General features: G+C 32.0%; 5 protein-coding genes across 7 annotated transcripts in view; 2 read left to right on the top strand and 3 right to left on the bottom strand.

Moving 5' to 3' along the window:
• Nucleotides 1-3,415, bottom strand: part of Pdk (pyruvate dehydrogenase kinase) — a 58,065-nt gene extending 54,650 nt beyond the window's left edge. For 2 of the 3 annotated variants that reach the window (XM_075309053.1, XM_075309051.1), the window contains exon 1: nucleotides 2,511-3,414. In XM_075309053.1, the coding sequence (XP_075165168.1) occupies nucleotides 2,511-2,616 (106 nt within the window). In that variant the 5' untranslated portion in view covers nucleotides 2,617-3,414. Of the gene's footprint in view, nucleotides 1-2,510 lie in introns of all 3 variants that reach the window. The other variant, XM_075309052.1, reaches the window with a different exon arrangement.
• Nucleotides 3,416-4,639: 1,224 nt separating this feature from the next.
• cav (caravaggio) lies at nucleotides 4,640-5,790 on the bottom strand. Its single transcript, XM_075312362.1, has 2 exons — nucleotides 5,595-5,790; nucleotides 4,640-5,536 (listed from the first exon to the last, which is right to left on the bottom strand). The coding sequence occupies exons 1-2, from the start codon at nucleotides 5,679-5,681 to the stop codon at nucleotides 4,730-4,732; spliced, it is 894 nt and encodes a 297-aa protein (XP_075168477.1). The 5' UTR covers nucleotides 5,682-5,790; the 3' UTR covers nucleotides 4,640-4,729.
• Nucleotides 5,791-6,774: 984 nt separating this feature from the next.
• On the bottom strand, nucleotides 6,775-9,454 carry Tmem18 (transmembrane protein 18). The gene is made up of 4 exons (XM_075312300.1): nucleotides 9,292-9,454; nucleotides 9,114-9,231; nucleotides 8,096-8,244; nucleotides 6,775-7,613 (listed from the first exon to the last, which is right to left on the bottom strand). The coding sequence occupies exons 1-4, from the start codon at nucleotides 9,355-9,357 to the stop codon at nucleotides 7,491-7,493; spliced, it is 456 nt and encodes a 151-aa protein (XP_075168415.1). The 5' UTR covers nucleotides 9,358-9,454; the 3' UTR covers nucleotides 6,775-7,490.
• A 959-nt stretch (nucleotides 9,455-10,413) lies between these two features.
• DUBAI (Deubiquitinating apoptotic inhibitor) lies at nucleotides 10,414-19,703 on the top strand. The gene is made up of 5 exons (XM_075309237.1): nucleotides 10,414-11,365; nucleotides 11,431-11,688; nucleotides 13,875-14,236; nucleotides 14,302-15,223; nucleotides 17,698-19,703. Exons 1-5 carry the CDS (start codon nucleotides 10,715-10,717, stop codon nucleotides 18,235-18,237), a joined length of 2,733 nt encoding a protein of 910 aa, XP_075165352.1. The 5' UTR covers nucleotides 10,414-10,714; the 3' UTR covers nucleotides 18,238-19,703.
• A 2,795-nt stretch (nucleotides 19,704-22,498) lies between these two features.
• EDTP (Egg-derived tyrosine phosphatase) overlaps nucleotides 22,499-22,765 on the top strand; it is a 43,241-nt gene continuing 42,974 nt past the window's right edge. Inside the window, exon 1 of the mRNA XM_075308916.1 lies at nucleotides 22,499-22,643. The gene's annotated coding sequence lies outside the window, so the exon portion shown is untranslated. The remainder of the gene's footprint in view (nucleotides 22,644-22,765) is intronic.

Below are 22,765 nucleotides of genomic sequence, written 5' to 3'. Positions count from 1 at the left end.
CAATTAAAGTCTTAATTGAGTTTTAAAAAATATTCAATTAAAAATTTAACTGATTCAATTTTTTTTAATTGAAACAATCGGAAAAATTAAATATATCGATTAATTTTTTAATTGCCTTTCAATTGATACTATCATTTTTGTGATTGAAGACATTTCAATTAAAAATTAATTCATTCATACTTTATTTGTAATTTCAAAGCCCCATGGCCAATTATAACAAAATTGGGAGGTTAATTGGTTCAATTGATTTCGTGATTGAAGACAAAAAATATTTGTTGTGTGCATTTCGTGAACTTTGTGTGCATTTGGTGACCTTTTTAAAATCTTGATTACGTACAATATATGAAATATATGAATATTTGAAAAATAATTGGGAAGATTAGATTATTAATGGCGATGTGGCTCCCACAGTCGGAGGGGTCGCGGAGAGTGACCGTTGGTTTCGTTCGTAAGAAAGAAAATCTAGATATGGATCGTTATGAACTATTTTTTTGTTTGTTTTCTTTTATTATTAGAAAGTGTAACGTTAGTAACATACCCTAAGGGTCAGACTAAAGTGGATCAGCAGGAAATACAAAAGGTGAAACAAGGGAATCGAGTTTTATGTGGGTATCGATAGTCCGATATTGATCAATACTAACATTACATATCGAATATTAACCGTATTGGAGGAAATTAACACGTGTTATAAAGTCAAATTTAGAGATCAGTATAACAGGTTGGCTGATATGTCCCCGGTCTGACTCATAGATGGCGTCGCTAGTATTAAATGCATATTATTTTTATATAGTACTAACCTTCAAATGATTCGTGTCAAAATTTGACGTCTGTTAGTCAATTATTTTGTGAGATAGAGCGTCTTTTGTAAAGCAACTTTTGTTATTGTGAAAAAAATGGAAAAAAATGAATTTCGTGTTTTGATAAAATACTGTTTTCTAAAGGGAAAAAATAAGGTGGAAGCAAAAACTTGGCTTGATAATGAGTTACCGGACTCTGCCCCAGGGAAATCAACAATAATTGATTGCTATGCAAAATTCAAGCGTGGTGAAATGAGCACGGAAGACGGTGAACGCAGTGGACGCCCGAAAGAGGTGGTTACCGATGAAAACATCAAAAAAATCCACAAAATGATTTTGAATGACCGTAAAATGAAGTAGATCGAGATAGCAGAGACCTTAAAGATATCAAAGGAACGTGTTGGTCATATCATTCATCAATATTTGGATATGCGGAAGCTTTGTGCAAAATGGGTGCCTCGCGAGCTCACATTTGACCAAAAACAACAACGTGTTGATGATTCTGAGCGGTGTTTGCAGCTGTTAACTCGTAATACACCCGAGTTTTTCCGTCGATATGTGACAATGGATGAAACATGGCTCCATCACTACACTCCTGAGTCCAATCGACAGTGGGCTGAGTGGACAGCGACCGGTGAACCGTCTCCGAAGCGTGGAAAGACTCAAAAGTCCGCTGGCAAAGTAATGACCTCTGTTTTTTGATTATCTTGGGAAGGTAAAACCCATCAACAGTGACTATTATATGGCGTTTTTGGAGCGTTTGAAGGTCGAAATCGCGGCAAAACGGCCCCATATGAAGAAGAAAAAAAGTGTTGTTCCACCAAGACAACGTACTGTGCCACAAGTCATTGAGAACGATGGCAAAAATTCATGAATTGGGCTTCGAAATGCTTCCCCCACCCACCCAATGAAGAGGTGATCGCCAAAACTTAGGCCTATTTTGACCGAAGGAGTACTACCAAAATGGTATCAAAAAATTGGAAGGTCGTTATAATCGTTGTATCGCTGTTGAAGGGAACTATATTGAATAATAAAAACGAATTTTGACCAAAAAAAGTTTTTTCCTTTGTTAGACCGGGGACTTATCAGCCAACCTGTTATATGGCGGCTTAAAGTAAATGTGTTCCGCTATAGCCCATATGCAATACCATCTAACCTACATCAATAGCAACATTTGTATAAGCGTTCTAGCCGAAATCTTGTCTCGATCAGAAATTAGATTTTAAAAGTGACGAACGGATGGATGAATATGTCTTGATCGAATTAGAATTTCTTCAAAATCAATGACACATTGAAAATTCAAGTCTTTTTTCGGGGATCTAATTTTTTATTAATTTAATTTTTATTTATTATTTTATTCAATAATTCGATATTTTCAAAGAAATTTTTGGCTCTGCGCCATAAAGCAGAGACCAGTTGGCAATTTTCTAATTACAATTCATAAACATTTTGAAATTACTCAAAGTTTTCATTTAAATATAGAGATTCAACAAACTGCAACAGTTGTATTATTTTACCTACTCCGGAACACCACTATTAACACTAATATGTTTTGATATTTGACTGATTTGGGCCCTTGAAAGTCAGCTCGGAGAGTAGAAAATACCTTGTATTTCCTACTCTCTGGTCAGCTGATAAATTAAGATGCCACCTTAGATATTACCATACACAATATTAAAAACCCAGTTAAAAAAAAAAATAAATAATACTCACCAAAGTCAATGAATTGTTTTATAGACAATGGCGATGGATTAAACTGTGAGTAGAAATCAATCATTTTCGGTATGCTACTCGAAAACCTCACAGGAAACAGCCGCATTTTGTCGTTTAGTTTTTTGTTTCTCGTTTGCCGGCCAATAAACACGTACAACAACAAAAACAACGAAGAATCTAGTAATTAACAACAATGTATTGTAATATATTCTGTGCTCTCTATTTTCCGTGTGCCCGTATTAACTACAGATGATGTCGAGTGTTTTTGCTAGATGCCTGTATTTATTTTAAGCAATAATACCCGCCAGGAGGGGAGGAGGATAACAACATTGAAGAGTAAAACGTCGTAGAGAACCCCACCAATCTCACAGTCACGTAGACCGACCGTATTGTTGTGAGGGGTGGAGGGGAGTGCGAATTGAGAATTTTATATGACCTTCTCGTTGTCTAAAGTTATACGGTTAATTTCTTTATTCCTATATCAGTTTATTTATTATAATATCAATCTTTTAGAATTTTGCAAATATAGTAAAAATGAATATATGTATATTTTTTTTTTTGCGAGAGCGGGTGGTGGTTACACAAAACAGCTGTTAAATAAATGCCTATGAGGGAGATTGATATACACGTTATTCAAATGCCAGAGCATCCCAATGCATTTGTTTTAAATCTTTGTCTGTTGTTGTTGTTAAGTTGCACTTATCTAATAATTTTAATTACACTTTTTTATTTTTTTTTTCACTTTCAACTTAATTTAATCTCTGTTTCACCGAACTTATCTTGGTGGTTTTGTGTTTTCTTTTGAGCGAACACAAGTATTAACAATTGATGAAATCGTAGGTACAATAGAATATTTATTCCATCATCTTTCCCGTCCGTGTCTCCTCTTCTACTGGTAACGTTTCTTGAAATCTTCTGGTGGTGGTCAACGAAATTAACGACAATCGATATCAAGACAAAAATCGATACAACGAGAACAATCGATGGCGTAATTTGTGCGATAACCTGTCTGAAGGCGATAATTCGATCAGAAATGTAAACATCAAATTCGATATGTAGACTAATCGATAAATATGCGAAACGTTATTTTCAAATACAAATACGCTAATAATAGACCTGTATTCTTTTAGTAGTGGAATATTTGGAGGAGCTACACAGAACCAAAGACAATAAACTCTAGGAAGATGGGAAATTGGCTACTGAGCAGATCAAACCATTTACCGTGTTAGTTTCATACTCGAACCAAAAGCGTATACGACAAGTATTGATATAGCATTAAAATGCAAATAAAACGAAATTAAGTGCAGGCAAGAAATTTCCATAAAGGCAATTTTTTTTTTTTTTTTGTTGTTGCCTAAAATTTAACATTGTATCATTAAGAAAATTAAGTTTTTCATTTAAAAAATAAAAACGAAAAACAAATAAAAAATTACAAACATGTATGGAACTAGCATGGTAAATGCAACCTATCTTCCTCAAGTTTATTGTCTTTGATTGATATAGCATTAAAATGCAAATAAAACGAAATTAAGTGCAGGCAATAAATTTCTATAAAGGCAATTTTTTTTCTTTTTTTTTTTGTTGCCTAAAATTTAACATTGTATCATTAAGAAAATTAAGTTTTTCATTTAAAAAATAAAAACGAAAAACAAATAAAAAATTACAAACATGTATGGAACTAGCATGGTAAATGCAACATTTTGTATGACACAAGCCAATTTCCTATCTTCCTCAATTTTATTGTCTTTGGTTTCAATAGTGTTCTAAATTTTTGGAATTTGACGGCACATACATATTTGCTAGAATAGCCAACGAAGGAGAGGAGTCTCATTATGCAGCACACACAAACAATTTTTTTCTGTTTCAATCACGAAATTAATTGATCCAATTAATTTTTTAATTGAAATGTCCTCAATCACAGAAATGATAGTATCGACAAAAAATTAATTGAATGTCAATTAAAACATTATTTGAAACTATTGGTTTTTGTTTGACTTTGTGAGAATACTGTAATTCCTCTATAATCGATTTCAAAAGGATTTATATAAAAAATGGATGTAGCACTCATAATGTTTGACACAGTTTGACAATCCTGCTAATGGACAAAAATTAAAAGAACAAAGTCAAAGTAAAATGCTACTTTTACTACTTATTATTAAAAAAAAAACAAATACAATAAATTTTCGTCAAATGGTATGCAATCAATATTTCATCTAGTTTCAATCTTTTTGCTGGGATTGTGTTGAAGTCAGCGGTACCCCATTATCGAAATCGTCATAATTATTGCTTACAAGTACCTCCTGTGATTGAGCATCTTGTGATATTTTATTAGGAATCGAAGATTCTTCAGAGTCAAACACTGTCATGGATTCTGTGTTTACGTCAAACATTTGGGCTATGCTTTTATTTACGCCTCGCTCACGAAGTTCTTCGGTATTAATATCCGATGAATTTAGAAGATCAGCTTCAATGCTTTGAAAATCTTCAGCGCACTCTTCCTGCACCACTGCAATATTTTCAAATTCATCTTGGGAAAGAAGTAGATCGCTGGGTATCAATGGAGTTTGTTGGGATTGAATTTCCTGTCTTTGACATGTTTCATCTAGGTGTTCTTCAACCATGGGAGAGTCATCGATTTGAAGGGATTCCATATGGTCTTCTTGAATGTTTTCGTTCTGTGATGACGTTTCCGAAGTTTCTCCATCTGGGTGTTTACGCTGGTAAGCCCAGTGATCCAACGACAGTATATTATCCTTCTTCCTTAATATCCAATCTTTTCGTCGTATTTTTTTGATTTCTTGTTCGTCGTACATCATTTTGTCTTTATGACGATTGACAGCTTTGGCCACTAGATTTCTTTGATCCAGAGGTGACTTGCCCACAAAACGATTTCTCTTTAGCAGAAACTTTTGGTATTCGTAAACTGGATTCCAGAGAAAGGCATCTACACGGCATTTCACTTTTTGACATAGCTCTATTAACTCCTCGTCCGTCAACTGTCGGTTGATGTCTTCCTGAGTAGGTTCCTGGAACACAAACCATTAAATAGAATTGTCCCATAATGTGGTTATCAATAAGTCTTACCAATTTCTTTGCAAACATCATAACAGTCTCTTTATTACAATTACTTGGGATGTCCTCCTCCCGGATTTGATAAAATGGTGTTTCCATCACGTCGATTTATTTGGTAAATTTCATAATAATTGGCGCCAGTGTATTTTATATGATTTATTTCATTGTTTTGTTTTCTTCTTCATCTTGTCTGACGTTTGGAGGCATTGAATTTTTGCATTCAGTGTTGCCATACTCTGTCATAGAAAAAGTGCTAGGCCATATGGCCTAGAAAACCAAGGAAATAATAAAGCCACCCTGTTAACGTCAATTAAAATATATTTGAGTTCAAAGTGAAATATGAAAAATAAGCTGCCTTGGAATATATGCTAGTTCGCACTATACCTTTATTTATCCCCCAATATCGCTATACAACTTTTGGAGACAAATTCCGGTAATTTTAGACGAACAATTCAATTTTACGTTTATCTAACAATTAACAAAAAAAAAAAACAAAACATGGAAAGCAGCGATGAACAAAATTAAAATTAATTGTACAAATAATGTAACAGTGATTGGGATACCTTTAATTATATTATTTATAGGAAAATTGACTATCGCCTAACGGTGGGTATTAAGTTCGAGTTTAGCCGCTAAAATCAAAATTAAATCTGCAAAAAACAGAATAAAATTATATCTTCTTGTTGCAAATTTGATTATAACTTAATGGGGAATGATACAATGCAAATGTTTATTATCGGTGAAATGAATTATTAAAGAGAAGTAACCGTGAAAAATTTGCCAATTTAGCTCAATAATGCTAACTTAATACTGGCATTAATTAATAGACAAATGTGGGAATGAATGAAAGTGAAAAATTCTTGTAATTTTTATATTGATCGACTCGGGATCACTTTGTGAATCGATATAGACCTTTGTCCGTTTGCCTATCTATTTATTTGTTCCAAGATTTAGGTCGAAATTCTTATCTTTCTTTATCGAATCAAGGACAAGGTATTTTCTTGAACAAAGACAACATACATGGCCAAACGATCTCCTTCAAATTCATTCTGAACGTAGTCAATTCCTTATGGGACTTACCAAGCCAATTTTAAACAATTTAATTTCATCACTATTTCTACATTAATTCTCTGAGTTCATTTCAAGCTTAAAGCCCAAAAATATTAGTTTGAAATAAAAGATGTGTTGGTACTTGTTTTACTGACAAATGTTAGCTTTTCTTTCCTATTTATATATGTACCATATATTTATAAAGCTTTTATGTATACAATTTATGGCATAATTAAGTTCTGAATATAATTAAATAAATATATTGAGCAAGTGCTACATTGTTAAAAAAAAGATTATATCAAAATAACGGCAAATGATGACAATATTGAATTTTTTTTTATGCTACTAATATACTAAATTACTACGCAGATATACATATTTATTAGAAACAACAGTGCTTCGTTGCTATAGAAAATGTCTGCACTTTAGTTTGACACAATTTCTACACATACAATATGGTGACTAACTTCAAATACATAAAATCACTCAATACGAAGTAAGAAATATTTGTATTTGACTGGTTTACAAAATAAAGTAATTAAATTTGGATGGTTACAAATCTAAATATGTTTCCAAGGCGAAAATATTGTCTTGAGAATTTATGCTATGCAATATTTTTTTTTTTAATTATTTAGATGGCGCTACTCTATATTAAAGCTTTTAAAATTAAATAAACAAATATATAAACCTTTGCTGAATGCAAAAGAAAGTACATTAAACATGTATATACATAAGATTTATAAAACAGTTAAGATTCCCGAAACTTTAAGTCTATTGCCTCGACAAACACTAAAATTATAAGGAACGCCGCCTTGACGAAGTACTAGTATTAGTTCTACTATTATTATTATTGATTAATTATTGATCTTTCAAATGTTCTTCAGATGCTTGTTGTTGTAATCGTTCTCGCTTAAGTTTATCCTTTAACTGGGCTACTTTAAGTTTGGCCATCATTTGTGTTGAATTATACAGCCATGCACCCTAAAAATGAAAAAAATATCATTCAATAATAGTTAATTTTGTATATTTAAATGTATAAACAAAAAAATAAATTTTAGAAGTTGTTAATATAGGATATGTGTAATCTAAGTTTCAAAAATGCACTCATCAGATGATTTACATTTTTATATTAGTTTTATATTATTTTCATTAGCTGCTAGATTTTCTTTTAATTACAACAAGGATAGTATATTTTTTAAAATATTAATTTTAACATTTTCACTGTATTTGTTTTCAAAAAATATGTTGTTTTATTACAATTTTTTAAGAATTTAGTTTAATTTAATTCAATTTTGTGATAGTTAATAATTTTAAATATCATATTTTTTATTCGAAGTTATTTTAGAAATAAATTAACAAAGAACAAAATGTACATATCATAAATTATTTAAGCTTTCAAAGCTTCTTTAGATAAATGTTGCCATTGTTTAATTTATTGCTTAATGCCATTGTTTTATACTTACAATCAATATCATACAGTTCAACAATATGGGAATTGAGAAAACTGTGGATATAAATAAGCCATTACTATCGAAGTATTGTTGTTTGGAGAATGAGCGCCAGTTAAGGGCAGCATACTCGTTGATGGACTCGGAGAAGTAAACAGCAGACACTGCAAATAGTCAAGAAAAAGCAAATAGATTAAGAAATTCCTTTGGCATTTCTATATACTCTGAAAAACTGATAAGACAGAACAAAAAGCAATGTCTTGTTTAGCATTCCGTTTTTTTTTTTTTTGTACAAAGATAAATATTTCATATATCAAGGGCCTGCTTCCTTTGCGGTTTCTGGGGTTAGGTTGTGTGTTTAGCTTGAACAGAGGTGCCAAGGTTCCACGCCTGATGTTGAAAGCATCACTCATTGAAGTTTGGGATATGGATAAAAATGTCTATGTGAACCTGATTGGCTGCCACCCTGCCACTAAGTCTAGTACATCAAACTAACCTACTGCTCAAATAGCCAATCGTTAGAATAAACGCTTAATGCCATATTTCTTTATTAAAGAGGGAAACTTTTAATGAAAACCGCCTTAAGATAGCAAAAAATCGGTTGATTAATAGCAGCTAAAGTTTATAAACAGTTGACTGAAGTTAGTCCTGAAAATTTTTGTATATTTGACAGCTATTACTTCCCTTGTCATTGAACTAAAAAAAGACTGGAGCGCTCTTTGAAGTCAGGGATATGGACAAAAATATCTATGTCAGCCTGCATACAGTGGCACCCACAAATGCAGGCTAACAGCTGCTTAAATAGCCTATCGTTAGAATAAACGCCGAATGTCATATTTCTACTCTTTGAGGAAATAAATATTTAAATACATATAATATCATGCCCTACTAGTTTACGAATGCATAAAAACATGTTTGTACTTCCAAGGTAATGCAATGCGGGGTCCTTAACCTTTGAAGCGATTTGTCATGCTATGACACACTTTTAACAATTACACATCCAGACCAGTAGTTGCAAGGATAAGAAACTTACGTAAAATTAGGAACAGAAATATTTGGAAATTTGTATTATTTCTTGTCATTAAAGTTGTTGTGGTTGTTATTATATGCAATAAGACAAGTCCAATAAGCCACCAGTCCCACCAGTCAATCTAGATGAAAGATGAAAACTTTAATGCGGTCAATACTATATGGGTTCGGGTTATACATACACTCATCAAAAATGACCAATAATCCGTGACCTCATTGACTTCAACAAAATTCGGATCTATAGCCATCTTGGAAGGAAATGTACAATTTTTTTATAATTATAAACTGTGGGAGGACTATCGAACTCGGCAGCGTCAATCACACACGGCACTGACAACAAAAACAAAACAAAATGCCATTCGACAACGATCAGTGTTGCCAAGCCATTTTTGAGTATTCCCCACAAACATTTGAAAAATGCTAAATTTCAACAATTTTGAAAACATTTTTTTAAAGGATTCCCAATAAACACAAACGTTTGAAAAATGCTAAATTTCAACAATTTTTCAAACATTTTTTCAAAGGATTAGGGTAATATTCAAGTTGAGAAATTGTTGAGAAAATCGCGTTCTCAACAAAAAACAGACATTACCCTCAACAGTGAAATTCAACACATTAGCAATAATATCTGAAGTGTTATCCTCAAATTAAAATGCATCGCTACGCAATAATTTGCCAAACAATTTTCGATGCGAGTCAAATTCAAAATTAACATCGTTGCAAATACTTTTCAACCTAAATTTGTATGAATGATATCCCCACTTCAAATTGAAAGTCAAAGCCAAAAATTCCATGAATTTTGTATAATTTATTCATTTTTATCAAAATAAAATATATAATAATACACTACACTACATCCCTGCCAGCAAAATACTTTCATGTACATTTTGTACTTTTTGATATGCTTCCCCCATCACAGTTCGCGATGGTTGTGGTGACATTTACGAGTCTGTGGTAGCGATGAGGATGAAATGGCACTATTTTCTCAATAGAATTCGAAGTTTTTTTTCGCACTTTTGCCTATTATTTTTAGAAAATAATCTAAAAAGTAAAATTTCCGGGCAAAATGCAAAAAAGTGCGCATTTTTTACAAGAAAAGAAAATGTCATTAGTAATCACGCTTTAAAATGGCGGCAGAGTATGTTCCTAAACATCGCCCTTGACGTTGTTTTGAGTTCAAACAATTCTCAAACTTTGATTAATATTCGTTTTGTATGCTCTAACATTTTAATTTAGATTAGCTGAGGGTAATGACGTAGGTTTTTCCTTTTATGTTCCCCCTAATGAACACAACCCATGTGTCAAGTTATGTCAAAGGCGTAATACATACACAACAAATGTTGAAAATTGAGTGATTTGCAATAGCAAAATAATATTTAATCAAATTGTAGTGCATACAAACTATCGGATTTGTCGACGAAAAATTGTGACTTTCGTTTTAGCTAAAGAAATAGAAATAATTTATTGCACTTTTCTTCAATTGTCGGACTTTCAAATTGGGCCACTCACAGAAACGAACAACAAAAAGAAAGCAAAAGATCAAGGACACTGAGACAGACATCCCCGTCTGGAAGACATACCTAATTTCCAATCAATTGGTGGGATATGGCGGTCAAGCAAAACAATAACGAAGGAAATTCTTCGGATGCGAATCAAATCAATGGCACCAATGTAAAGTCGACTGGCACGGTAACCAAGACGAAAAAAATGAACACGAGTGGCACGAATAATGATGGAAGTGGGGTGAATTCTGTCGGATTGGGTGTAGCAAGTAATGCTGATTTACCAGGATGCAGTGCCAAGTCGAAACCCATAACTTCACATGCAACATCAACTGGAGGCGCAGAATTGGATTTAGCAGCCAAGTCCCCTATGGTGGGCCAACAACTAAATGATATTAAACAAATCTTGTTATTAATTGATTTGGTAGAAAAGAAGCAAGGTGATATAGGTAATCATATTCTGGAAATCTACAGTCATCTTATTGTGAAATTGTCAAGAGTTCCATTGCCACTTCAATCGGCTGAGGATATGAAACGTTTTAAACAGGATATTGCAAAAGTTGGAGCCTTCTTTGCAAAGAACAATGATAAGCTGGTCTATTTTCACACTTACCTGCCACTTGTATGTAAATTGATCACTGTTGGTGGCGAACCACCACCGTCTTGTGCTTTATCTGTTATTTTCCAACTCTTCAACAATGATATGATTCACGAAGCTGTACAGGGGCTATTACAAGACGATGTAGCCGATCAGGTAAAATAATATTTTACCCATATATATTAATCCATTCAATAAAATAAATTATCTTACATTTTTAGAGTATATGTAAAACTGTATCACTGCTTTGTGAATGGTTGCGAATTTGTACGTTTTGTCAAAATCTTAATGTTTGGATTATGGAGATTTTGTGTGGCTTGCAGAATCAACAAAAATTTACACTTGTTGATCAGATTGCTTTGGAGAATATAGAACAACTATTTTCATCACTTATTGTACCGGTGCTACGGCCTAAGGTAGCACCAATTGTTTTCCATATGTTGACATGTATAGATCAAACTCCAGAAATTTTCCATAAGGTAAGTGAAAAGTACATTAAATAGCAATATTTTTTTTATGACTAAAAGGAATACAATCAGTGTTAATTGATGTTTTCTTCTACATAAGGCTATGCATCATTACATATTTTTTTTTTGTTAGCATAGTGTGTATGAAATTGTAATAAATTGTTATGGTAAAAATGTATATTTTTAACTCTCAAACTGTACTATTTGGTTTCAAAGCCTTAGTCATCAATGTTTGAAAGTAGTAGTACCAGTGGGTAGTTCTTATCACTACAATGCTTAGTTTGACTTGTTAGAATTGCGTATTAGACGCCTGCCTTTTGAAGATTTTTTTAGGTTTATAGTTCTATTGTGTATAAATTCTTTGTATTATTCGATCTTTTTATTTATCAAAATGAAAAAGAATTTTATATTATGTAATAGATTTCTTTACTGTTCAATATTTGGCAATTGCATTGAATTGCTTCATCGGGAACTGATCTACAATAAAAAAAAAACAATTATGAATATCTATAATTACAATATAAAAATTGTTTTCTATGATATGTCAATACAGTTCGTTTATAATTCAAACCGTTTGCAACGGTAATGTAAGATTCCAATGGTTGATTTAAATTATGCTTGACCTTTGGAAATATATAATAAAAAATTATGAAATCTTATAAATAAAGGGACGAATACTCTCGAAATGTTGGCTAGCCTGGACACCTAAGTTTGTTTTTATCACTTGCATAAGCGTTTATGCTTAAATTGTCATCGTTCACTTACTACTGCCAAAAATTAGCCAAACAATTTTCAGAATGGTCGCATTGTCTTTTTTTATAAGCCATCACAGAGGGAGAACTGTACAAAATTGAATCGAATAGATCATGCACAAAATTTTATTTATTTTATGCACGAAAGTAAGCAAATATTATTCCAGGAAGATAAAACATCATCATATGCCGAATTATTGAAACGCTTTGAATAAAAGAAAAAAGGGTTCACTTTCAAGTATTTTTTAGATAAGTTAATATAGTTAGAGCATTAGATTAGGATAGGTAAAGCGGCATTCCTTTGTTTTAGGCTCACTTAGACTATTCAATATATTGTGGTACACCAGGTGGTAAACTTCTCCATGATTGCCTCTAGGCAACCTCTTTTTATCAAGCGTTGGAATACTCGGAAATGTCACCATTACTGACCAACGTTTTGGTATTTTTGGTCGAAACTAGGATTGAACCCATGACGTTTTGTATGTAAGTAGACATTAATATCTACTTGCCCAACAAATGTGGAACAAGCTGTTTAGAGATTTGAATATCCTTTTCTCCCAGGAATCTTTGTACTTCATATTAAACTACAGCTAAAACTGTTGTTGCGGTACACTATTTGTTCAATATATTTAGAAGTATTAGGTGGCAGTGTGGCATTAAGGGCGTGTATTTCTACGAATGTACTATCAGATTATAACACAATATAGCTTAGTAGGTCTAACTATTAATGGGTATCCGCAATGAGTTTTTTTTTTTTGTCATTTCGTTAATATAGAGCTTAAGTCAATTGCCTCATCGTAACACAAAAAAATAAAAAAAAATTCTAAATAAAGTCTTAATTGAGTTAAAAAAAATCAATTAAAAAGCTACGTGATTGAACATATTTCTGTTATTGAAGATTAAATATTAATAGGATAAATGAATTTCGTGATTGAAGACAAAAAATATTTTTTTGTGTGAACGTCGACAGTTAGCGAGCCTTCAACGGAATTCAATTACCGTCGAGTCTATACTATTGCCAGTAGAGCCCGGCCGATTTGATTTCAGGAAAATAGTTCCTCCAATCCTAACACCTTTTCTTAGCTTTGATGACCAAGATGTGATTTCTGTGCTGATAAATTTCAGCATTGATAATCGATTTTAGTTTCTACGCACAAAAATGTCTTACTTACGATTTCTTTGCAAGTCGAAAAAATGCCCAAAATTTGTAAAATAAAATACCCAAAACTGTGAATTTTTTTTGGTCGAAACTGGGACGGTGGCTCCCAACCACCCATCTTTACATTACGACATATTCTAATGAGTTGTAATGTTAAACTACTGCGTATAATTGTTTTCAAACCGTAAAGATTTTGGACTTTCCATATCAAAATATTTTGTCATAATGTCATATTTAAGTAATCCACAAGCTAAACTATACCTTTTTACACAAAATATTTTTTTCAGATCTTACCACGTTTTCCCCGGGTTATCCAAATACTAAAACAACAATCCAATAGCAGCAAAGATTATTCTGAAAGCACTAAAGTCATTCTACAACAATTGGTTGATATGACAAGAGCTTTAATGGCACGACTCTATCGCTATGATGATCTATATGAACCCATAGAAATTGCTCTTAAAGATTTTCAAAGCTCCAGATATATCAAGGACTATCTAAACTTTGCATATGGAAAGAAAACCTTCGATACATCTGGAGATTCGTCATTCTCGCAACAAGGAAACACCAATGCAAAGGTGGGCCTGGTAAATTTGGGTAATACTTGCTATATGAATAGCGTTTTACAAGCGTTAGCCATGACCAAGGAGTAAGTAACAATACTAAATTCATATACCGTGTTAATATTGTAATGCATATCCATAATTGTTTTAGGTTTTCTCGAGAAATTCTTTTGTCAGACTCCAAGTCACCTTTACTAATCAAAATGCAACAGCAAATTGCCCTAATGCTCTATTCTACTCGTCAAGAGTTAACACCATCGAAAGTGTTAAATGCCACTAGACCTCCTGGGTTCTCGCCAGGCCATCAACAGGATAGTTCTGAATTTTTGGGATACCTATTGGAAACACTACATGAGCAGGAGATGGCATTTCGCAAGAAAACCGGCAAAAAGATGGAACAGGCTAAGCTATCCATTAACTTAAACGATTCCAGAGGGGCAACAGCTATATGTCAAGGCGATGATGATGACGAAGATGTGGAAGATGAAGGTGAGCTTAAAGATGCTGAAGATGAACAATGCTGCAATGACATATCCACTAATAATGCCAATACGAATGCCACAACTACAACTATATCCGCCGATACATTAAGCACAAATCCCGTTGCCATTGGCAATACTTTAATACATTCAAATTCACAAAATCTATCCTCTTCAAATGCAGCGGGCAGCAGTAATGCCACCATGTTACCACAAACGACAACATCCTATTCGACAATCGAGAAAACTTTTACGGGCAAATTAGCCACCACCTATAAATGTTTGACATGTGGTTGGAAAAGTTGTAACATTGATAGTTTTCGTGATTTACAACTATCTTTTCCGGATGTCAAAAATGATTGTGCTTCCAATTATTCGGTACAGGATTTAATCGAATACTATTGTTCATCGGAAAAACTCTATGGGGATAATCAATATTTTTGTGAACGTTGTAAGAAATTATCGGATGCTGAGCGTTATATTAATGTTATCAGTGCACCAAAGAATCTAATATTGACACTGAAACATTTCAAATATGATCAGAAATATCATATGCGGGCCAAACTAATGCACAAAGTATTCCATGATGAGAAGGTAAGTCGAAAAAAGTAACATTTTAAATCTATTGTTGCAAATGGAAATAGTTCGATATGACAATAAAATTGCCTGCTTTTGTTATATCGAACAAAAAGTCGGTCACAAAACGGAAAGAGCATGGGAATTGTTCCATACTCTAAATAATGCCAATTACAGTTGATTGCACTTTGAAGATCATAATTTGCGCAATCGTAATTGGTACAGTCGTATTTGAAACAATCACAGTGGGCGCAATCGTATTGTAAGTAATACAATCGTATGATGTACAATTAAAATTTTTACAATCTTAAAATGATAAATAATAAGAAATTCATCAGTTCGTATCATGGTTGCCACTCGAGCCAAAAATAATCTACCAAAATTTGGAGAAAATTTTACAAAAAAATCATATTTAGTCAAAATTTTGTTTCTATAGAAAATTTTGTCAAAATTTTATTTCTATAGAAAATTTTGTCAAAATTTTATTTCTATAGAAAATTTTGTCAAAATTTTATTTCTATAGAAAATTTTGTTAAAATTTTATTTCTCTAAAAAATTTTGTTAAAATTTTATTTCTATAGAAAATTTTGTCAAAATTTTATTTCTATAGAAATTTTTGTCAAAATTTTATTTCTATAGAAATTTTTGTCAAAATTTTATTTCTATAGAAATTTTTGTCAAAATTTTATTTCTATAGAAAATTTTGTCAAAATTTTATTTCTTTTCTTTTGTTTTGTTATTGTTGGTTTTGTTCTTTAAGCATTGTTGTTGTTTTTTATTGCAGCTTAAAACCATACATTGACTAAACTACAAGTGTAGCTTAACCAACAGAGGAAAAGAATGTTTGTCAAATTTATTTGGGCCAAGCCCTATAGACTGCAAGATGGTTGGATGGACGCACGTTTCGGAATTACCACATTCGTCATCAGCATCCTCTACTTGCAGCAAAACTATCAACCAATTATCAGAATAAATTCAGGCAGTTTATTAAACCCAACAAAAACTACACTTGAACCCTCCGAAAAAAGGTTTTACATTGATAGCCGGCTTATGACGAAATAAATTCGAAAGAAACATATCTCTTTTCCTATGCCACTGTCAAATCAGCCATGTGAATTCAAATCGATGATTTGACAGTGGCATAGGAAAAGAGATATGTTTCTTTCGAATTTATTTCGGCATAAGCCGGCTATCAATGTAAAACCTTTTTTCGGAGGGTTCAAGTGTAGTTTTTGTTGGGTTTAATAAACTGCCTGAATTTATTCTGATAATTGGTTGATAGTTTTGCTGCAAGTATAGGATGCTGATGAGGAATGTGGTAATTCCGAAACGTGCGTCCATCCAACCATCTTGCAGTCTATAGGGCTTTGCCCAAATAAATTTGACAAACATTCTTTTCCTCTGTTGGTTAAGCTACACTTGTAGTTTTGTCAATGTATGGTTTTAAGCTGCAATAAAAAACAACAACAAAATTTTATTTCTATAAACAATTTCGTCATAATTTTATTTCTATAGAAAATTTTGTCAAAATTTTATCTCTGTGGAAAATTTTGTCAGAATTTTATTAGAAAATTATATAAAATTTTGTCAAAATTTTATTTCTATAGAAAATTTTGTCAAAATTTAATTTCTATAGAAATTTTTGTCAAAATTTTATTTCTATAAAAAATTTCGTCATAATTTTATTTCTATAGAAAATTTTGTCAAAATTTTATTTCTATAGAAATTTTTGTCAAAATTTTATTTCTATGGAAATTTTTTTCAAAATTTTATTTCTATAGAAAATTTCGTCATAATTTTATTTCTATAGAAAATTTTGTCAAAATTTTATTTCTATAGAAAATTTTGTCAAAATTTTATTTCTATAGAAAATTTTGTCAAAATTGTATCTCTATGGAAAATTTTGGTACAATTTTATTTCTATAGAGAATTTTGTCAAAATTTTATTTCTATAGAAAATTTTGTCAAAATTTTATTAGAAAATTTTGTCAAAATTTTATTAGAAAATTTTGTCAAAATTTTATTTCTATAGAAAATTTTGTCAAAATTACATTTCTATAGAAAATTTTGTCAAAATTTTATTTCTATGGAAAATTTTTTCAAAATTTTATTTCTATAGAAAATTTCGTCATAATTTTATTTATATAGAAAATTTTGTCAAAATTTTATTTCTATAGAAGATTTTGTCAAAATTTTATTTCTATAGAAAATTTGTTAATAACCTCTTAGTTGGGAATATTATGCAAAATCTACCAAAACATCAAAAATTCTACCAATCTACCAAACAGTTAAAAACATACCGTTTTTTGAAGAATTCAAACGTATAGTTTTCAACAGGAATATACTATAATGGACTCATATGAGCATATGACTATATTGTATTTGGAAAATCTAAAATCTTGACTTCATTCTACAATGCCCAATTTTCTATTCTATTCTCCATTGTCTAATATCATTGTAACATCCATTTCATCCATTTCCTTTACTTTCAGGTCTCTTTGAAGGTTTGCTCTCCTGAAAATCTTGAGGAAATTGCAACGGTCCATTATGACATCTATGCAGGAGTTGTACATTCTGGATTTAGCATGGACTCAGGGCATTATTATACATATGCAGCTGATGCTTCTAATAAATGGTACAAATTCAATGACAGCATTGTAACTCCATCTCGTACAGAGGAATTACATAATCTAACTCCACCCAACACTCCATATATTTTATTCTATCAAATGGGAGCAAGGTCTAATGAAACACCGGAAACATCGACTAAAGTAATTAAAGTAGATGTTCCCTCACCTTTGACATTGGAAGAATTACCGCGCGATCTAAGGGATATGGTGACACATGATAATTTTGCATTCGCCGAAGAGCTTAAGCTAAGACGATTCAAAAATAATGCAGCCTTAAATAACACATCGTCATCGACAAAATCAAAGGGCTCAAGACGTGATAGTTTCGATGATGATGAACCGCCCACAAGTGGATGTGGTGGTAATAGTATGCTAAACAATATGAATCGGTTTGTGTATTGAACCATGAATTGATCTTAGCAAAACAATAACTGCATAACTAGAAAACTGGAAGCAACGATTCCTTACTAATTTCCTTTAACATTTCTTTGTTGCCTTTTGATAAAATATGTGCATAGGATCACCATCTTCTATCTCTTTTTCTTAAACTCACAATTCATTTGGAATGTAATTAAATATTGTATTCTTATAAGAAAGTACTAGATGATTTGTACTTTAGAGAACACATATGTAGTAGAAGAAAAGAAAATATTATATTCCTCACAGTTCCCATTGAATAGCACAAATGCATTATGATAATAGGATATTTTAGGAGTGAAAACAAAAAATCTCAAAATAAATTTGTGTGTGAAATGTGAAGAATATCTCAAGATTCTTGGGTTCCGGATTGTGGAAATGGAGGAATTTGTATGACAAAATTTTATTAAGATAATTTTATAAGAAGATAGAGAGAACGAACGAAACTATTAAACGCCTTTTTGTATGATACGAATTTTGTTTCTCCGATTATCGATAAAGACGAACCTTTGAAAGGCCTCTACGGTATAGCACTTAAGGAACATTTTTGTTTTTATTCTTTAATTCATCTATATATCCCTCCTTCCCATGTCATCCCAAGAAACCAAAGTAAAGCATTAACCCACCAAACCAATGTCGTCAATCACTTTAGTTATTGTTGTTAAAAGAAATACTTCTACTATTTCGGAAAAGAAACTTATCGATTATATTTTCCAGCAATTATAGAAAATCTGAAATCAATCTAGAACAGACAGTCTTATCACCACATCCGCTTCCCGCCCAAACCCTATATTCTGTTTAAATCAATAAAATCAAACAATGAAATTTACGCTAAATATTTCACACAAAACAAGGCAAGGAAATAACATTTTATTCGTAAACATACAGGTATTGCAATAAAATTGTAATACTCCTACTTATAATTATTATATTCTTAATCATAAATATAAATTATTATTATAATTACTATCAAAAAAAAATATTCAAAATCCCTATTGAATCAATCATTAATGATATAAAAACATACATGAAAAATGAAAGAAAAAAAATAAAAACTATATAAAATATATAATAATTTTAATTTGCAAGAAATTAAAATAAAAAAAAAACTCATAAGATATGATACAAAAAAAATATATATTTATTAAATAATTTGTTTTATTACTATAAAATATTGTACGATGTATATTTTTGTTTATTTTTTCGTTTTTCCTTATAATTATTGTTTTAAATGATGTGGTAAACAAAATAAACACGCAAAAAATATGAATTGAATGTGGATTAAGTATAAAACAAAGACTGGTATACAAAAACAAAAAAAAAAAAACTTAATAACCCCCAAAATTTGGACCTAAGAGATTTGGATGTATTGATATAAACCTAACAACAAAAATAATGATTTATAACAGAAGTGTTTAAAATAAAACAAAAAGTACCGAAGAAAAAAGCAATGCAAAATGTTTTATTTCCAAATGAGGCCGAAACGATACACAAACCACAATTTGTTAGCATACATTTTTTACAAAAATCTGCTGAAGTGGTAAAGCTGCTTGCCAAAATCTACTTTGGTCATTTTCTAAATGAAATTGCCGAAAAAAAGATGTTAATTTGGTTGATATCATCAAACAAGATGTGTACTCTAGGGGCTATTTTTCACACTGAATGAAATTTGTAAACAGACACTAATAAGGGCAAAGCATAAACTTTTTTTAGTTCTTACAAATTTCAAAGAGTTGGAACTTAAGGAGTCCTTTAAGTTGGACGATAAATGCAGCATTTTTCAGGCTGAGATATTTGATATTGCAAAAGCTGCGGAACTTCTATCGATGAGGCCGTTATTTAGATGCGATATCAGCATTTTCATCGATAGTCAGACAGCTATAAAGGCCCTGGGCAATACGAACATAAGGTCAAAGGTAGTCAGCCGCTGTCGTAGAGAGCTTACGGTTCTCACTGAACAGCATAATGTAACTCTGTGCTGGGAATTATGACATAATTGGGAATGAAGAGGCAAATGTACTGGCTAAGGAAGGCGCAGGTGGCACGGATAACGTCATTTCGGACGTTTTTCCTCCGCTTTCTTTGTTTATTTACAGGATCAATAGCAAATATGAAGATTTATGGAAGAGACGATGGCTTCTTCTATAGGCTGTGAACAAACGAAACTGATATGGGACGAGTATAATATTAGGAACTCTGAAATCCTGATGTCATTGCAAAGAGAGGATGTGAGGGCGATAACAGGCATCATAACAGGACACAACACTCCAGGAAAACACATGGTAAGGATCGGTCTAGCGAATGATGACATGTGTAGATGGTGTCTGGACCCCGAGGCTACGGAAGATTCATTTCACTTCCTGTGCCAGTGTCCAGCACTATTTTTCAGAAGAAACAAGATACTGGGCTCTTATTTCTTTCAGACTATGACCGACTTGCGAGAATGCAGCCTGACGAGTATTGCCTTCATCAAGGCATCGGGGTAGAGGACCTAGGCGCATACGAAGGACACATTATCATAGAATGGACTCATTCCGGCCAGAGCGAGACAGACACGAAGAGGAAGATGGAAAGAAGTTTGAGGAACCGCAATGGACCAACTATGGTCTAAGTGGACACAAATCCTCTAGCTCGGATTCGTGTCATCCGCCATAACCTTACCTAAAAAAAAAAAAAAAAAAAAAATATTGAAAATAGTTTTCGTTAATAGATGTTCGATTTGAATATTCAAATTAAAAATTAGCATTTCAAACAAATCTTTCAACATGAAAATTATAATATGTAAAATATAAAATTTGAAGCATTGATTGTGTGCAATTTCATTTTTAAAATTAATTAAATCAAAGGAGCAACCATGGAAAAAGCTGCTTTTCGGCTAGTAACCCAATAAATTGTACCCACCTTAAGGTTTCACTAGCAGCGTAGTTAAGTTTCGATAACAAAATTATCGGAGTAACAACAAGGTGATTCAAGATATTCACATATATAATCCCATATAAAAAGGTAGGTATTATGTTCGGTTTCCGCAGCGAAATCCCATACAAAGGCCGGTATGCACCTCTAGCGAAAAATTTCATTCCCATAAGAAATGCATTGCTATTTATGCTAACGAAATTTTCGGTAGCGTTCAATTTCGTAAGCTGGTACGCATCTCTAATGAAAATAACAGGGTTGTCAAAAGCATATTTTGGCAGCAAACATTTAATTTATTACAATCATTGTGTACGTAAAAGGTCTGTAAATAATAAAGAATTTATTTGAAGAGTATTTGGAACATATATTAACAATTTTTAAAAGCTATTAGCTGGTTTAAAATTTGTGTACACAGCGCTGTTTTTTTGTTGTAGACTTAAATAAATTTTTGCTACCGAAAATTTCGCTAGAGGTGCATACCGGCCTCAAAACCAAAAATGCGAAAACCTAGCGAAAATATTTCCTTTTGTGGTACTTTGTTTTTTTCGAGTTGAAAAACTGACGTAAACCGTGTAGTCGGTATTTTCATAACATGGCGCCATTTGCAATGTGAATTCAGAAATAATTTATTTATTAAACTGATTTGTGTGACTGTATAATACTAATGTAGATCGCATTATTATTTAAGAATGTAATCAGATCGATTGATAAAACAAAATATATCATGGAGAGGTATTTTCGTAATAAACTAGCAACCACCATCTAGCTGCTCCCTTCTATATGGTAGAATATAAACAATGTATATAGCATGAAATTTAAACACAAATATTAATAAAAAAACTTTATTTGGTGAATTACATTTTACAAGTGTTTCGTTTGTACTGGGCATCGGAATAGTAAACACAAAACAAAATGTAAATAAATGGCACTGCAATTGATGTTGCAAATCAAGCATAAGCACTTCAACCGACACCGACATTAATTTCTATGTTCCAAAAAATTGTATGTTTTTATTTATTTATTATTTTCTATGAATTAGTTTATTTATATAAACGTGTCTGTAGTAAAGATGAGAATGAAATCGAACTTTAAAGTGTAGAAATTTCATATAGTTTTGTTATGATCCTGCCTTAAAAACTTGCAAATGGAGTTAGAAAAGCCAGTATTTGTACCCCAGTTTTATTAATATTTGATAGTTTGCTGATTTCAATAACCTGTGGTATGTAATGCACTACCTGTAATTGTTTTGTCATACCTAACATGTTGGGATTATTTATCGAGCGCCAATCGAAATCGTCATCGCTAGTGTTTTTCTCTTCACTATTTTGCGTTGTCAGTGCGACAGTAGTCTGTGTTTATAAAATCTCAACAAAATCAGTGTCTAATAATATCTCCCTATATCAGTTATAATATCACAATTAATAATAGTGAAAATTCAATGAATGTCCATAAGGTTCATTTTCGCGTGCGATCCTTTGGTTTGTGCAATATTACAACCGAATCTTAAAGTCCACGCGTTTTTTAAGGCGTATTTAACGCACACTTACACAAAAACATACAAACACACACTTGCCATTTAAATACGCAATAAAAACACAAC

This window comes from Haematobia irritans, chromosome 5, assembly GCF_050003625.1.
Source record: "Haematobia irritans isolate KBUSLIRL chromosome 5, ASM5000362v1, whole genome shotgun sequence".
Taxonomy (NCBI): domain Eukaryota; kingdom Metazoa; phylum Arthropoda; class Insecta; order Diptera; family Muscidae; genus Haematobia; species Haematobia irritans.
This window is presented reverse-complemented; position numbering and strand designations above follow the sequence as displayed.

Bases quoted from the DNA above. Each gene is read 5' to 3' on its own strand.
- cav (XM_075312362.1), bottom strand. From the start codon at position 5,681: ATGGAAACACCATTTTATCAAATCCGGGAGGAGGACATCCCAAGTAAT. The intron at 5,537-5,594 runs GTAAGACTTATT...TTTGTGTTCCAG, and splicing joins TGATGTTTGCAAAGAAATTG to GAACCTACTCAGGAAGACAT.
- Tmem18 (XM_075312300.1), bottom strand. From the start codon at position 9,357: ATGGCTATAGATCCGAATTTTGTTGAAGTCAATGAGGTCACGGATTAT. The intron at 9,232-9,291 runs GTATGTATAACC...TCTTTCATCTAG, and splicing joins ATTGGTCATTTTTGATGAGT to ATTGACTGGTGGGACTGGTG. The intron at 8,245-9,113 runs GTAAGTTTCTTA...GACTATTTGCAG, and splicing joins ATTTCTGTTCCTAATTTTAC to TGTCTGCTGTTTACTTCTCC.
- DUBAI (XM_075309237.1), top strand. From the start codon at position 10,715: ATGGCGGTCAAGCAAAACAATAACGAAGGAAATTCTTCGGATGCGAAT. The intron at 11,366-11,430 runs GTAAAATAATAT...TTACATTTTTAG, and splicing joins AAGACGATGTAGCCGATCAG to AGTATATGTAAAACTGTATC. The intron at 14,237-14,301 runs GTAAGTAACAAT...TAATTGTTTTAG, and splicing joins GCGTTAGCCATGACCAAGGA to GTTTTCTCGAGAAATTCTTT.